Here is a 14457-nt window from a genome sequence, read left to right on the forward strand (position 1 = left end):
TAGGCTTAAGTTAGACTTTGAACTATACTTGTTTTCCTACTTTAGTGCTTAAATTTTCTTTTCATTACTATTATTTTCGTCTCAGTTTATCTCAAAAATTATCCGTGTCCAATAAGAATATGTTGTGTCCAATAAGAATATGTTACCTGTCATGTTCTTGTTGGTGACTTTTTATTTTGAAGTAAATTGGGATAAAAATAATAATTCAGATACTAAAGTGTAGAGAAAAAAATTTCAATGCCAAAAAATAAATAAATAAATAAATAAAACTAATTTAAAGCCAATTTGTCTTAAAGCCCTAAATTATTGTCATCTTGGACATAATGCTTGTGACTGTAAAAATTGATCTTCAACTCATATAGAAAACAAAGCAACTTATGTCCCCAAAAAAGGGAAAATAAAGCAACTGCTACACTGAGTGAACGAAAAAGAAATTAGGTAAGTATACTCATTGATATTTTTAAATGAAAAGTGCAATAGTTTTCCATTTTATAAAATATTAAGGTTAATTACTCATACATCTCTAAATTTCAAAATATTTTAATTGAGTTTTCAAAGTACTGATATTTGAACTACTAGTTCCTTCTATCGATTTAGTCATTGACCTAAGTGTTAAATGTTACTCGAATTGATGTTAGTTTAAATTTAATGTGGATCATATTTAAAATAATTGTATCAAATTTTAAACACGTTTACACCGATGTTGGAACTAGACCGATTGGATTGCAAATTGGCGAGTGTACTAGTTTAGATAAGAGTATTGAACTGGGTTTTGAATAAACCACTTGGAACTACCATTGAACTGAGAACCAAAATAAGTCGAAGTAGCAAAAAATTGGTGACTTTTTGGTCCAATTTATTAGTCTATGCCTATAAAATCAAACCCAATTCAGTAAAACCCAGCATAAAAAAATAAAAATTATATATATTAAAATTGTTATTTGTTTGTGTTTATAATTTTTTCCTAATTTTTTTCTTTCTAATTGTTGGAATTGAATCGGTGACTCAATTTTACCATTGGTTCAGTTTTGAAAATATTAGTTCATATTTATTGTGTGGATGAGTTGAATATAACCATTTTTCTATAAAAAAGAAAAAGAAAAGAAATAGCCTATTTAAATTTTAGCCGCATTATATGCTATTAACACATTAGATACAAGCTGTTTATGTAGTAGAGTACATATGTATTATTTAAAAATTAACCTACCTGTTTTAAAAAATAGTTCATGTCAAATCCAAACTAATAGACTTTGTTCGGTAAGATCGAAAAAAATGGAAAGATGAAAAATTAAAATAGTAGAAAAGCAAAAAAATATAAAATGTTCTTTTTATTGGTCTGCTTGGTGGAAATATGAAAAAAATTGAAAGAAAAAATAATTTTCTTTCGATTCATGACTTATTAGAGTTGAAAAACGAGAAAAAATAAAATATATATTTTTAAAAATGCATAATTTTGAATGTTTAATTTATCTCTTTCTCATTTTTTTCTCTTATCATTTTAATTTAGAATGATTTGTTTTATATATTATGATGTAAAATGATCGTTTTTACTATTTAATTTGTCACTTTTCGTTCTCACCAAGCACACAATTTTTTTCTTTTTTCCGCTCAATCAAGAGTACCTTTAATGTCCAAGTTGATGGCTAGGTTAACAGAAGGATTTGATTGATACAACTCTAATATATTGAGGACTTATTGAGAAAGTTTTGACGTATATGGACCATTATAAAAATTAAGTCATAATTTGAGGATATTTTGTGAAATTAACCCTAAAACCTCCATAAAAACGTTATAGGCCATAAAACTGCAAAAGGGCCCAAAAAAGGAACCCTAATTAACCTAAAGGAGTTGGAAAATCATCAAAACCTAAAAGCCCAAATCACAATCATAGAAAAGATAGAGGAACTCATTCCCACGCCGCCGCCGCCCGAACTTTCGCCGCCACTCTATCTCCTCCGTGACCGGTGACCACATCTGCTCTGCCGCTCTTCCCTCTTCCAGTTCCTCTACACTTTTCTGTTCCCGCTTGTATCGCTTGCTTTCACTGTGACTGTGAGTTGCAGCCATGTATGGAGGAGGTAAGTAGGGCGAAAATTGAGCCTAATTTTGCTTTGCATCTTCTATTTTTCTTGGTTAATGTGATGATTTGCTTACCTCTTTGTTAAAATTAAGTAACAGTACATAATAATTGACATGCACAGATGAAGTATCGGCTATAGTGATAGATTTAGGGTCTCACACTTGCAAAGCTGGTTATGCCGGTGAAGATGCTCCCAAGGCTGTATTTCCCTCTGTAAGACAAGTCCAAGCTTCATTCTTTCTAACTTTCTGCGTTATTTTTCGACCTACCCACATAGTTCTTCATTGCTCATGTTCATGTTGTTTTGTTTTGCTTGCTTTTGTTTGTTTGTTAAGGTTGTGGGGTGCATTGATCAAATGGATGCTGATGATGACAAAGAAAACAACGATTCTGAGACTAACAACAATAATGTTGATTCCAACAAACCCAAGGGAAAACGCAGGTTGTATGTAGGCTCTCAAGCCTTGGGTTTTCGTCGTGACCATATGGAGGTCGGTTAAGTGCTTGATGCTGCTTGCTTTTTTCGTATTAGTTCATTTGTTTATTTACAATTTATCTATTTTTGCTGTATTAGTTAGTTAAGACCTGTTTGCGTTCGTCAGGTGGTGTCACCCCTAAAGGATGGGGTTGTTGTTGATTGGGATATTGTTGATAGCATATGGGATCATGCTTTAAAGGATTGTTTACTCGTTGATCCGAAGGAACATCCAATGCTACTTGCTGAGCCTTCTTCCAACACTCAACAACAGAGGGAGAGGTCAGAATTTTGCAGCACTCAAGCTTTAGTCAATTTTCTTTGCTTTTTATTTTTTACTTTTACCAATCTGAAAACATGTTTGGTCTTGTTAAAATCTAACAGGACAGCAGAACTCATGTTCGAAAAGTACAAAGTTCCTGCTTTGTTTTTGGCCAAGAATGCGGTATTATTATTTTCCTAATTTCCAACTCTTATTTTTAAACTTTGGTTATTGATTGCAGTTCTTTTCTATTTCAGGTTCTTACATCTTTTGCTTCAGGACGTGCTACCTCTGTTGTTGTTGACAGGTTTGATTTATATTCTTAAAATTTAAGGTAATCAGAGAGTGGCTTTAATACCGTGTCGAATCTGAGGTTGTTTATTTGATGAAAGAATGGTACAGAAATAGCCTAGAGAGGCTGTGGGCTTCAGAACCTAAATCTGGAAACCATCACTTAAACCAAGGATTGATATTACGCATTACAAAACAGGAAATAAATGAAATAGCCATCTTCCAACAGAAACTATACTGAACTCGGACTGATATTACTGGCATCAGATTACCATTATTTTCTTTTCCTTTGGGACTTCTTTTATCCAGCTGTCAATATTAGTCTGTCAAAGGTTGAATATAGAATGCTGGAAGTTGCGTGTAAGAGTAACAACAACTCTTATTCAACTTAAATATTAATCAGTAGAAAAGTGAGAGAACCTTGAAAGGTTGCTTATTTTCATATTTGGACTCTGAATTATGAGAATCTGAGATTTATGGATCAGTTGCCTATGTCTACTTTCGTATAAATGAAGCAGTATCTCCACTTCTCTATACTGGTATAATTTTCCTCGCTTTCTTTTACTAACATGTCTTTACATATAACTGTTAAACCTTTCAGTGGTGGAGGATCAACTACTGTTGCCCCAGTACATGATGGTTATGTTCTTCAAAAGGTGTTTCTCTTTCTCTCTCTCTCTCATCTTTTTCCCTTTAGGAAAGTGAAAGATTTCCACTTAATTTAAAACTTTTACTTGATTTTCACCTATATGCTACTGTCTAATTATTGCTTATAAAGAAATAGATTTGGTGGTCATGACATCTTGATTTACATATATTGTTACTTCCATGTTGATACTTTGCTGCTCAGATTTCCTTTTTCCAAAATTATTCAATGTTGAATTAGTCTGGAAAGGGAATAAAATTTTTACTTAGCTATTGGAGAGCTTTTCTTGGGAAATATTTTTATCTTGAGGTTTTTTAACAGGAATTAGGTGCTTTACCAGCCATGTCGAGCTGCAAATTCCTTCTATTAAAAAACTTATAACTGAGGCTAGAATATGCACCTTGGCTTTATCAGTTCATTGTTGTACTCTTCATTTTCTTATGCTAAGTAATTATTTTCCAGGAAAGCAAAATTCTGCAGTGATTTGAATTTGTTATTTTGAAAATGAACTTCCTGCTGGATAATTTTTTTTTCTGTGAGAACTTTAAGCATTTGGTTGATTACTTTTTTTAAAAGAATATCTCACTAACTTTTGCCAGTCTGATGATCTGTCTTTTTGTTTCTCCCTTTTCCTCTGCTATTTCGTTTTTCTTTGCAATAACAGGCAGTGTCTTCTTCTCCTATTGGAGGAGAATTTCTTACCGATTGCTTGATGAAAAGCTTGGAAAGCAAAGGCATCGTGGTAAGTGATGGTATAAGTAATTGGTGAGAATTCCCATGTTGTTTGTCATTGCTTTAGTTGAAATATTTTTTGTCCCTGGTGTTTGTAGATAAAACCGAGGTACTCTTTTAAGAGAAAGGAAATACAACCAGGGGTCTTCCAGGTATTTTATAATATCACTGGAACCCATTTAAGGTCTATGTCATTAATTGCTTTAGTTTCTCGAATTTCATGCATGCATGTCATCCCAAGTATAACTTCTGCTGTTGTACGAAGACCACTATTTGTTAGTCAAATGCATGATTCCTTGTGGTGTTTGTTATTGAATACTCAAACATTAAGAAGTACTGAGTTTGATATTATCTCATTTTCTATTAGTAAAGGTACAGTCAATAAAGAAAAAAATAAAAATAAAAGAACTTAAAGATAGCTTCAATTGGCTGACCTTTTCTGCACCTATTGCCTTACAAAGAAGTGGACCTAGGTGTTCTAGGCGTGTGTCTAGCCAAATGCACCTCGTCAAAAGGGTCTAACTATTTTTGTTGTCTGCCAATAATGCCCCCATCTTAACAATATTGGGGACTGCATCACATTTTGATCAGTTTCGATATGGTTTTGAAATCCCTGATGCTGCTTGACTGTGGCAAATGGGAGATTGCATCTTTCCCTGCTGTCTGTGTGATGTAGACATATGCAAGCTAGAGAACTGAAAAACAACAAAAATATTGTCTTTCAGCAATTTGAATTTTAACAAGTTTGGAGTAGTATATAACAAAACACTGATAAAACATGCTTTCCTCATCTTTTCGTATGGTATGAGAAAAAAGAAAGTGTATTGGAGTATATGGAGTATTGTTATAACTTAGATCCCAAAAGAGAAGGAAAACAAGCTTTAAAAGAGTTGCTATATGGTGGACAATGATGCTTGTCTCATTCTTATTTAATTGATTTGTCAAAGTAAAAAGTTTTCTTGAAACTGCAATTTTCTCCAGTAGTTTCACTTTTTATTGGTCCTCTTAATTTCTAGGATATAACCTACATTGCTTTCTGACAATTCTCTTTACTATGGTTTTGGGAATCTCAGACTGTAGATGTTGATTTTCCACATACAACTGAATCTTACAAGTTGTACTCCCAGGTCTGTCTTTAGTCATTATTACCCCTTTCCAAATAGACAAGTTTGTTCCTGTAATACTTATGTGTATCTTCTTACAACAGAGAGTAATTGCAAGTGATATCAAGGAATGTGTATGTCGAGCTCCAGATACTCCTTATGATGGTTTGTATTCATTTGTCTTATTTTCTTGTAAAGTCATGCCACTTTTTCCTGTTCTACCTATTTTATGTTTGTATGTTATGTATGCTCATATTATTAAAATTACCTATGTTATACTTTTTAAAAATCTCTTTTCAATCACATTGTTGATGTTGTATTTGATTCTGAAGCTTTATGATTGCCATTTTCTTTACAGAAAGTGCATATTCTAATATCCCAATGACCCCATATGAGCTTCCTGATGGCCAGTAAGTTCTTACAAGTTTATTAGCGTTGCTTTGTTGTCATAATCAGGTCATCTTTTGCTTTGTTTGCTATGCATTCTTGAGTTGAGTGATACACAGCTCTACTTGCTACTTGCTTCTTCTTTTTTTGCATTATAACACCATGCGTTTACCAGACAACTTGTAGTAACAATCCATTGTCTAACCCTTTTTAGCTGCACAGCAAAATTGCCTTTGGATCTCAGTTTCTATTATTACTAATGTTAATGATCCTGCATTTTCTATCATGTTATTTCAGGACAATTGAAATTGGCGCTGATAGATTCAAGATCCCTGATATTTTGTTTAACCCTCCTTTGGCTCAGGTGGGTGGCCTTCAGACTTTGCAGGACCCTGATCTCATTTGTTTACTTTCATGCTTTTTGTGTGCCTGCCAATATAAACTGTCTAATACTAAACATTTAAAGTATCCTGCTATTATAAGAAAGGTTATATCTAGCTTGTATGAATTGAACTCTTAAAATAATATTAAATTAACTAAGGTTATATGCGTATATTATAAGAAAGGTTATATCTTTTTGTCCCAAAAATATATGCATCCGCTATAAGACCTCTTGTCTTGTCTATTTGTAAAGTGCTTTTTTTGGGTTTTTTTCTGATGTACATGGTTCTGAATTTGCAATTTTTCTGTTGTGTTCAATTGGTAAGATTTTTAATTCTTATGCTTGTATTAATGAAATATAAAGGAGTCATTTACCATCGCTTGGTTAGTCTAGCATACTTATTCCTCTGGGAACTATAAACCACTAGGAAGCTTTTGTTATAAACCACTTGGAGTTATGTTCCTGGAATTGCTGCTGCAAACTTGGAGTTTTATTTCTAAGTGCTATCAACAGGCCATTGTGTATGTTTTTCTAAAATTTATTGATTTGTAAATATCATCTTTCCCTAAATTCATTGTTGCCTTTTCAATTGGCTACTTCTGGTATCTTAGCTGACCTGCAATTCTTGGTGGTAACATAAACATAGGGAAATCAAGTTGTTGGAGTTTTTTCCTTTTTTTGTAGTTTGTTAATTGTTTTGCTTGCATAACTATACTGTTCCATTAATAATAATTTGAGCGTGTATGTCAATATCGTTTCTGATTTCCTGTATGTTATTAGACTATTCCTGGAATGGACAATTTTGCTGAGATTTCTTCATCTGTTCGTGGTTTGCCACAAATGGTATGCTCATTTACTTTCATGCATTGCCTTTACTATCAACCTCTTTCTTTTATTTTTACAAGGATTACTGAAGCATTTCACTAATATTTGCAGGTCATAGAAAGCATTAATAGATGCGATGTGGACATTCGGAAAGAACTGTTTGGCAGCATATTGGTATGTCAATTATGTCCAAGCATGCCTATTCTCCAGTGCTCTGATCATTTTTCTTAACTTGTGTTGCTTTGAATATTATATTCCAAAACTAGTAGATTATTCATGTATGGTGAGTGGATGAAATATATGTTTTTGATAATCTAATTGTTAAACATGAATTATCTTCTAATTCATAGATATTCTTTCACCACTGATATCACCACGTCTGTTATCCCTTTATATTGCAGCTTGCAGGTGGTACAGCATCAATGCAACAGTTGAAAGAACGACTTGAGAAAGACTTGCTTGAGGTGGTTTTTTTTTTTTTTTCTTTTCAATTATGACCATAAAGCTTTGATTCCATGTTGCATTTATATTTTCTTTTGTTTTAGTATTTTTTTTTTTGGTTTTGAATAATCAATGAAAACTTGATTTCTGACCATCATAATTTCATTAACAATGGTCTTTTTGGCCTTTAGTTCCAAACTGAAATGTCATTTAATTGCTGTAAGAGAAGCACAAACACCATGCACAGTTACTATGTGATATGGTGATTTTTAAAATTTAAAATCTAGTATATGGATAGAGTGGGATTTTGCTTAATCAAATATTGGATCATTTCACATATTTGGTGTCATTTGGATTTGGATCGTTTTAAATTTGGGTTAGGTTTGGTTGGGGTCAATTTTGTCAGCTCTAATCCAGCATAATTATTATATTTGCTTCTGCAAAAACTGGTATAAAATGGCTTGCCATTTGTATGTGCTTCATAGATCATGATGTAGATCTCCTTTGTGTAACACATGTACAGTGCACTTACACGTACGTACAATCACACAAATTCTCACTCTTGAGTTTGTTTGGGCCCTCAAATTGAAATGACTTGTATAAATAATTTTCATTGACAAGTAGTTGTCATGATGAATGGACAAGGGAGATTATTTGAGGTTAGCTCTGCGCATTGGTAGAATAAACTTAAAATTTGGCAATAGAGATTATTTGAGGTACTTCTGAATGTTGGTAAACTTAAAATTTTGGTAGCAAAATAACACTGTCATTGTCTGTCAATATCAAGGAATCTCCTCAAGCTGCTAGAGTTAAAGTACTGGCAAGTGGAAATGCAACAGAAAGAAGATTCAGGTTCGTTGTAGTCTGATCTATCTTTTTTTGGTTTTATCTGTTTCGCTTTGCAGTTTCTATTCTTTTCTAGTCTCAAGAAGTTTTGTTTTATTTTTTTAGCCATCATCAATAGTCTTTGTTGGAGGGTTCATTGTTTCATTTGTGTGAACTTACTCCCATGTGTTTAACTAATGATTGTGGCTTATTCCATAGCATACTTTGAAAGTCTGAATTGCATGATACAGGTTATATGTCCCTCATGTTAGAAATTTAGAATCTTGGGGACTTCTACCTTACTGGTCATTGTGTACTCCTTAGTAATGCTAGAACCAGTATATACCCTCACATGTATATTGTCGTCAGCATGATTTTATCTCAGAAACCAACTTGCAATTGGAAGGTTTTAGCGAGTAGGAAGATGAATAAAATTCCATTTTTAAGAAGCCAATTTTTTTTTACTTGAGTGCATTACTGTGCATATATCATTTCTTCCCAAAGGATAGACCAAGTTGGTAAACTGATGAAAAAAGAAAAGAATAACTAGGTGGTGCAGGTACAACGTACTATAATCGGAAAAGCAGAAATATTGGAAAGGGGAGCTATTGTCAAGATATTGAGAATCTCTAGAGAATGGAACGTGCAAAGAGGAAACAGAAAATGTAAAATCTGTGCATCTATAAGTGGAATGATTAAAAACCATAGTGAATTGATTAACATTTACCAAAGTAGACATAATTTAATCCATTTCGTCACCTTATTACTACAACTTAAATACCTTTTATAGTTGCCTATCTTAGCATAAGCTGCTTGTGCAAATTTTTAGTAAGAAATTTTGTTTTTATTGCTATCATTAAATGCTGTTAACATGTGTGTAAACAGTGTTTGGATAGGAGGGAGTATATTGGCATCTCTTGGTTCATTCCAGCAAATGTGGTTCTCCAAGTCAGAGTAAGCAAATCATGTTTGCTCTTTTTTTCTTTACCATGGTTCCAATGCATATCGTCAAGTTTCACATTTTATTTTCTTTGGAATAAATACCAAAATTATACATAAACTTTGATACAATTTGCAATGTTATACATCAACTTTAATTTGGTGCGTTTGTATACATCAAACTTCAATTTTGGTTCAATTTTCACATTTCATAGAAAAAAGCATTTCAAAATTGATTTATCGAAATTTTTAACCCAGTGGATTTTGAACCTTCAACACAATCCATTGATTCTGACCAGAATTGAATAAATGATGCAAAATGAATCTTTCTATAGTTGATCAGAGAAATCTGAATTTGAAGAAGGGGAAGGGGAAGGGAAAGGAGTACTTGACCCACAACAACCCCATTACCTATGTGGTACAATTTTCCGTTAAATCATGTTAAAATTGTTGACATTGCATTTTATTAGTTTAAAAAAACAAATAAATTGAAATTATTTCCACCAAAGGTTAACAAAAAAACAGATTTGCAGGGAAATAAGAAATACTTTTCCCAAGTGTATTTTTTTTTAAAATCTAGGTGGAAATAATTTAAATTTATTTGTTTGTAATTTACATATAATAAACTGTCATGTTAGTAATTGACGCATCTTAATAGAAAATTGTGTCACATAGATAACAAGTTTAGCAAAATGTGAAGTTTGAACCAAAATTAAAGTTTGATGTATATAAATGCATCAATTTAAAGTTGATGTACAACATTGCAAATTGTATCAAAGTTCATGTATAATTTTGATATTTATCATTATTTTCTTATCATCCCAACCTTGATATTCTCAAGACCGGTACCAGTAAATATAGTAGTATATCTTAAATTACTCAAATCTTTAAATGCATTTGTGTAACAGGTATGAAGAACATGGAGCTTCATATATACAAAGAAAATGCCCTTAAGATGAGGATGACAGGCTTTTGCATTTATCCTCATGGTAATAAATAAGATACATAGAATGCGCAGTATTTGCTCAAGACTTCTTCTTTCTGCATTTTCACTAATAAGTTCTTTTCCATCTTTAGGTTCAAGATCTTTTTCGGATCCGAAGTAGGCCCATTTGTGCTATAACAAATTTCAGATTGACATCGCTTGTAGGTCAATGTAGGATATATTTTTATTAAAGGAAAAGGCATTATTAGCTTTTATCTGAATCCTACTGTTCTTAGATGCCCCTATTCTCTGTGTAGCCTTATTGACATATTCTATCTGAACTTAGTTCAAATAACATGGACACCTGGAAAATTTGGTTTTTTTCCTTCTAGTTTAGGTTGATTTGTAACCGGTTTCTGGTCCTTGTTTAATAGGTCTCCTTTGGTAAGAATATGATTGCCGTTTATGTCATTTTTTGGGGGTCTTGGTTTTTGCACGTGCTTTGCAATTTGGAGTAGAGCAAAGATTGAATACAACTTTGAATAGGAGTCTAACAATTTCTGGGTTACTTGAGTTGATGAATCTTATTTTAGCAATTGAACTCAAATTAATTTTTTTTGAATTGAATCGAAATATTTATCAAAATGACGTAGTTTTGTCTTTTCTTATTTAGATTTTCGAATAATTCGAATTGTGTAATTCATATTTGAGTTAAACTGAAAAAATTAATTTTTTTATTCGAGTTGATCCAAATAACGTTAACTATTTAATTCAAAATTTGATTTTTTTAATTAAATTTTTTGAATCAAATCGATTTTTATTCACTCATTATTTTGAGAAAAGATTGTAACACATCAATTTAACTATTTTGAGTACATGGTATGACTTAAGTGGAGGCAATGTATTGTCTCATTCAATTTTTTACATGTTGTAACTCTGGTTTTAGGAGTTAGATTGTACTCTAAAATAGATAAATAGTTTGTGTTTTTTATCAAATAACAAATGGGTTACTGTTTTAAAATTTTTATCCATTTTTACTATTAAATATTGGTTTTGGTATGCCAGAATGAAATACATGTTGTATGGTACGTATAACTGTTTGATTATTCTCTCAATTACATTTGTTTGTTCTTTAATCTATCATACAATAATTGATTTACCTATTTTTGAGTGAATGGGACAGTATCTAATTTAATTTTTAGTACAAAAGTCTCTATAATATTTTTACTTGTCCCTATAAGACAAAGCATGGTTAAATAATTTTTTATTGGAGCAAATTTGTGTTAGAAATATCGGGCTAATTTTAATTAGTTGAATAAAATTAACATTTATTGTTTAAAAAAAATTAAGGGGATCATCCTTTGATTCGTAGTTTAACATTAAATAATATTTTATTTGCAGAGCATAAAGCTCAAATGATATTAGCTTTTAAAAAGGAATTTTTTATTTATATTAATGTATTCTTTTATATATTTTTACATGATTAATATTTTAATGATTTAATCGTTAAAATATAATTATATATATTAAATTTATTAATATACTTGTACTTATTAAACATTTAAATTTTTAATTGATCCGTTGTCTTTATGATATCAATTTAAAATATTGTATATATTAATATTTTATTGAATGTTATGATAGTTTTTTACATAAAATAACGGGTTAAAATATTTTTATTTACATCAAAATTGATATGTGTGATATGTATGAAATATGACGTTTAGATCGTTAAAATATTAATCATATAAAAATATACGAAATGCTATAGAATTACTTTAAAAGATGAATGTTGGTTTTATTAAAATTTGGTCTTATAATATTTTTTAATAATACAGGAACTAAATTATAACAATAGAGGACTTATTTGATAACATGCCTATAATAATAAAGACTAAATTGATACAGTTAAATATAATCAGTTTTACAATTAAAACCAAAACTCCTATGTGACCCACAAGAAAATTGGCAACTTTCACTTTCTTTCCCATTTACTTTAAAAAGGATTAGAGACAAGAGAAGGTAATATTTTTGCAAAAATGAAAAAAAAAATTAAAGAAGCCAAAAATTGAGAATTTATAAATTTAATATTTTTAGATTCAGAAATTTAATTTATCTATTTTTTTAAATTTTAGAATTTAGGTTCAATTGTTAAAACTGATAAAATTATTTTGTTAAATTCAAGTTCATTACAACGTCATTTTTTTAGTTACATTACTACTAAGTAATTTTTTTTAATTTCAAATGTCACACCAATTAATTTAATAAAAAATTAACAGTCTTAATAGCTGGATCTAAATTTTGAAATTTTAAATATAAGTATGATTATTTTTCAAATTTGTGAAGAGTATAAGGATTTATGAAAAATTTTAACCTCTATTCTATTATACTTGGTTTGATTATTACTTAAATATATTTGATTTGACTCGATTTTCAATTTACGAGGTAAAATTTTGTAATTATTGAACTCAGGTTAATGTCTCAAGAATTTTAAGATTCCTAATTTAAGTCTTACTTTATATAAATTACGTTGAGTTTTTTGTCCATATTTATTTTAGTTTATGTACAATCTTATTTTGGTTCTTGTTTGTAGTTGCAATGAGTTTTGATTTTTTTTCTTATTTTAAGAAATTTGTAAACTACACCCGAAGTCACTAAATTATTAGTGTATTTAAGTTTTGATCACTCAACTTAAAAAAGTTACAAAATTCTCATTAAATTGTTTCATTTAATAGTAAAGGACTAAATTGTAAGATCCCTATAATAATAGAGACTGAATTGATATATTTAGATATAAATAGTTTCACAATTAAGTTAAAAATCATACTCCCAAATTACCCACAAGAAAATTGACAACTTTCACCAGTTTTGTTAAATTTGATTTGATTATTATTGAATTCGATTTTTAATTTACAAGATAAAATTTTGTAATTATCCAAACTCAGGTTAATGTCTTAGTTTAATAGTAAAATTAAGATCTTAAGAATTTTAAAGGTTTAGGTTCGAGTCTCGTTCTTATTAATTATGTATAGTCTTTTTTATATTTATATTTATTTTGATTTACATCTCATCATATTGAGTCTTGTATAATTTTATTTTAATCTAAGTTTGACTATATCATGATTATTAGAATATATTCTTTGTAATTGTAATGTAGCTGAACTTGTAATTTAAAAAATGAAATATATTAGTTGAAAACAGAGGCAAAGCCAGGGGGGCTGGCATGGGCCCTGGCCCTCCCTAAAATGTAAATTTGTTCTTTTGGTCTTTAAAATTTTTAAAAATTTTAAATTAGTAAAGGTAAAATTATACTTTGGCTCTCCCTAAAATTATAAAAAATTGATTTAATCATTTACAAATTATAAAGATATAAACTATAAAAAATTAAAATTTTATCTGGCTCCAACTAAAAATTTGTTCTGGCTTCGCCCCTGGTTGAAAATACATTATTTAACATATAATTATATTAAAATATAATGAAATTTATAATTTAATTTAATAATAGCTATTGGTTCATTAACCGTGACAATTTTTAAAATTGAGATAATAATAACTTTAACTCTCAACATTTATAAATTACATTTCTTTAAAAATTTTGGTATTAAAATTTTCAAAACTTTCAAAGAAGCTTTATCATTTACTCTTTTTTTTATTATTTTTTTTAGTTTTAACTTTTAAAAGTTATTTGGGAATATATTTTTTTAAATTTTTATTTAAATTATATCATATAAGATTTGACATTTCATTTAACAGTTTTAATAATAAAAGGACCTGATTGATATTAATATTAATGGTTTAAGGATGTAATTAGAATGTTTTAAAGTTTAAGGATCAATTTAAAACGAAAAATTATAGTTTGGAAATGCTTGGTGCAATTAACTCTAGAAGTTATTTAATATTTTGAGGCAAGTCAAATAGGATTTGAAATCTAAAGAAAATCCAAACTCGAATACTAAAGATGAAGTTATTTAGAGAGACAACTATAAATTTAAAAAAAAATTATAAATCGTAAAACTAATATAAAGATATATTAATTATACTAATTTTTTTAAAAATAAATTTAGATTCAAAATAAATTAAGGTAAGACATATAAAAACTGAGACCGAATCCCGAATCAGATTCGGGCCGAAAAACCATCCCTAA

General features: G+C 29.9%; 1 protein-coding gene across 1 annotated transcript; it reads left to right on the forward strand.

Moving 5' to 3' along the window:
* Nucleotides 1-1810: 1810 nt before the first annotated feature.
* Nucleotides 1811-10784, forward strand: LOC121203564 (actin-related protein 4). Its single transcript, XM_041085847.1, has 20 exons — nt 1811-2078; nt 2202-2293; nt 2416-2571; nt 2683-2837; nt 2940-3000; nt 3075-3124; nt 3710-3764; nt 4419-4496; nt 4585-4638; nt 5560-5613; nt 5694-5754; nt 5948-5999; nt 6274-6340; nt 7139-7201; nt 7295-7357; nt 7585-7647; nt 8412-8476; nt 9335-9403; nt 10297-10377; nt 10466-10784. Exons 1-19 carry the CDS (start codon nt 2066-2068, stop codon nt 10340-10342), a joined length of 1317 nt encoding a protein of 438 aa, XP_040941781.1. The 5' UTR covers nt 1811-2065; the 3' UTR covers nt 10343-10377; nt 10466-10784.
* The last annotated feature ends 3673 nt before the right edge of the window (nt 10785-14457 follow it).

Source organism: Gossypium hirsutum, chromosome A13 (assembly GCF_007990345.1).
Source record: "Gossypium hirsutum isolate 1008001.06 chromosome A13, Gossypium_hirsutum_v2.1, whole genome shotgun sequence".
Lineage (NCBI taxonomy): Eukaryota > Viridiplantae > Streptophyta > Magnoliopsida > Malvales > Malvaceae > Gossypium > Gossypium hirsutum.

Excerpts from the sequence above, each read along its gene's own strand:
- LOC121203564 (XM_041085847.1), top strand. Across the intron at positions 2,294-2,415 it reads CCAAGGCTGTATTTCCCTCT|GTTGTGGGGTGCATTGATCA; the intron begins GTAAGACAAGTC and ends TTGTTTGTTAAG. Across the intron at positions 3,001-3,074 it reads TGTTTTTGGCCAAGAATGCG|GTTCTTACATCTTTTGCTTC; the intron begins GTATTATTATTT and ends TTTCTATTTCAG.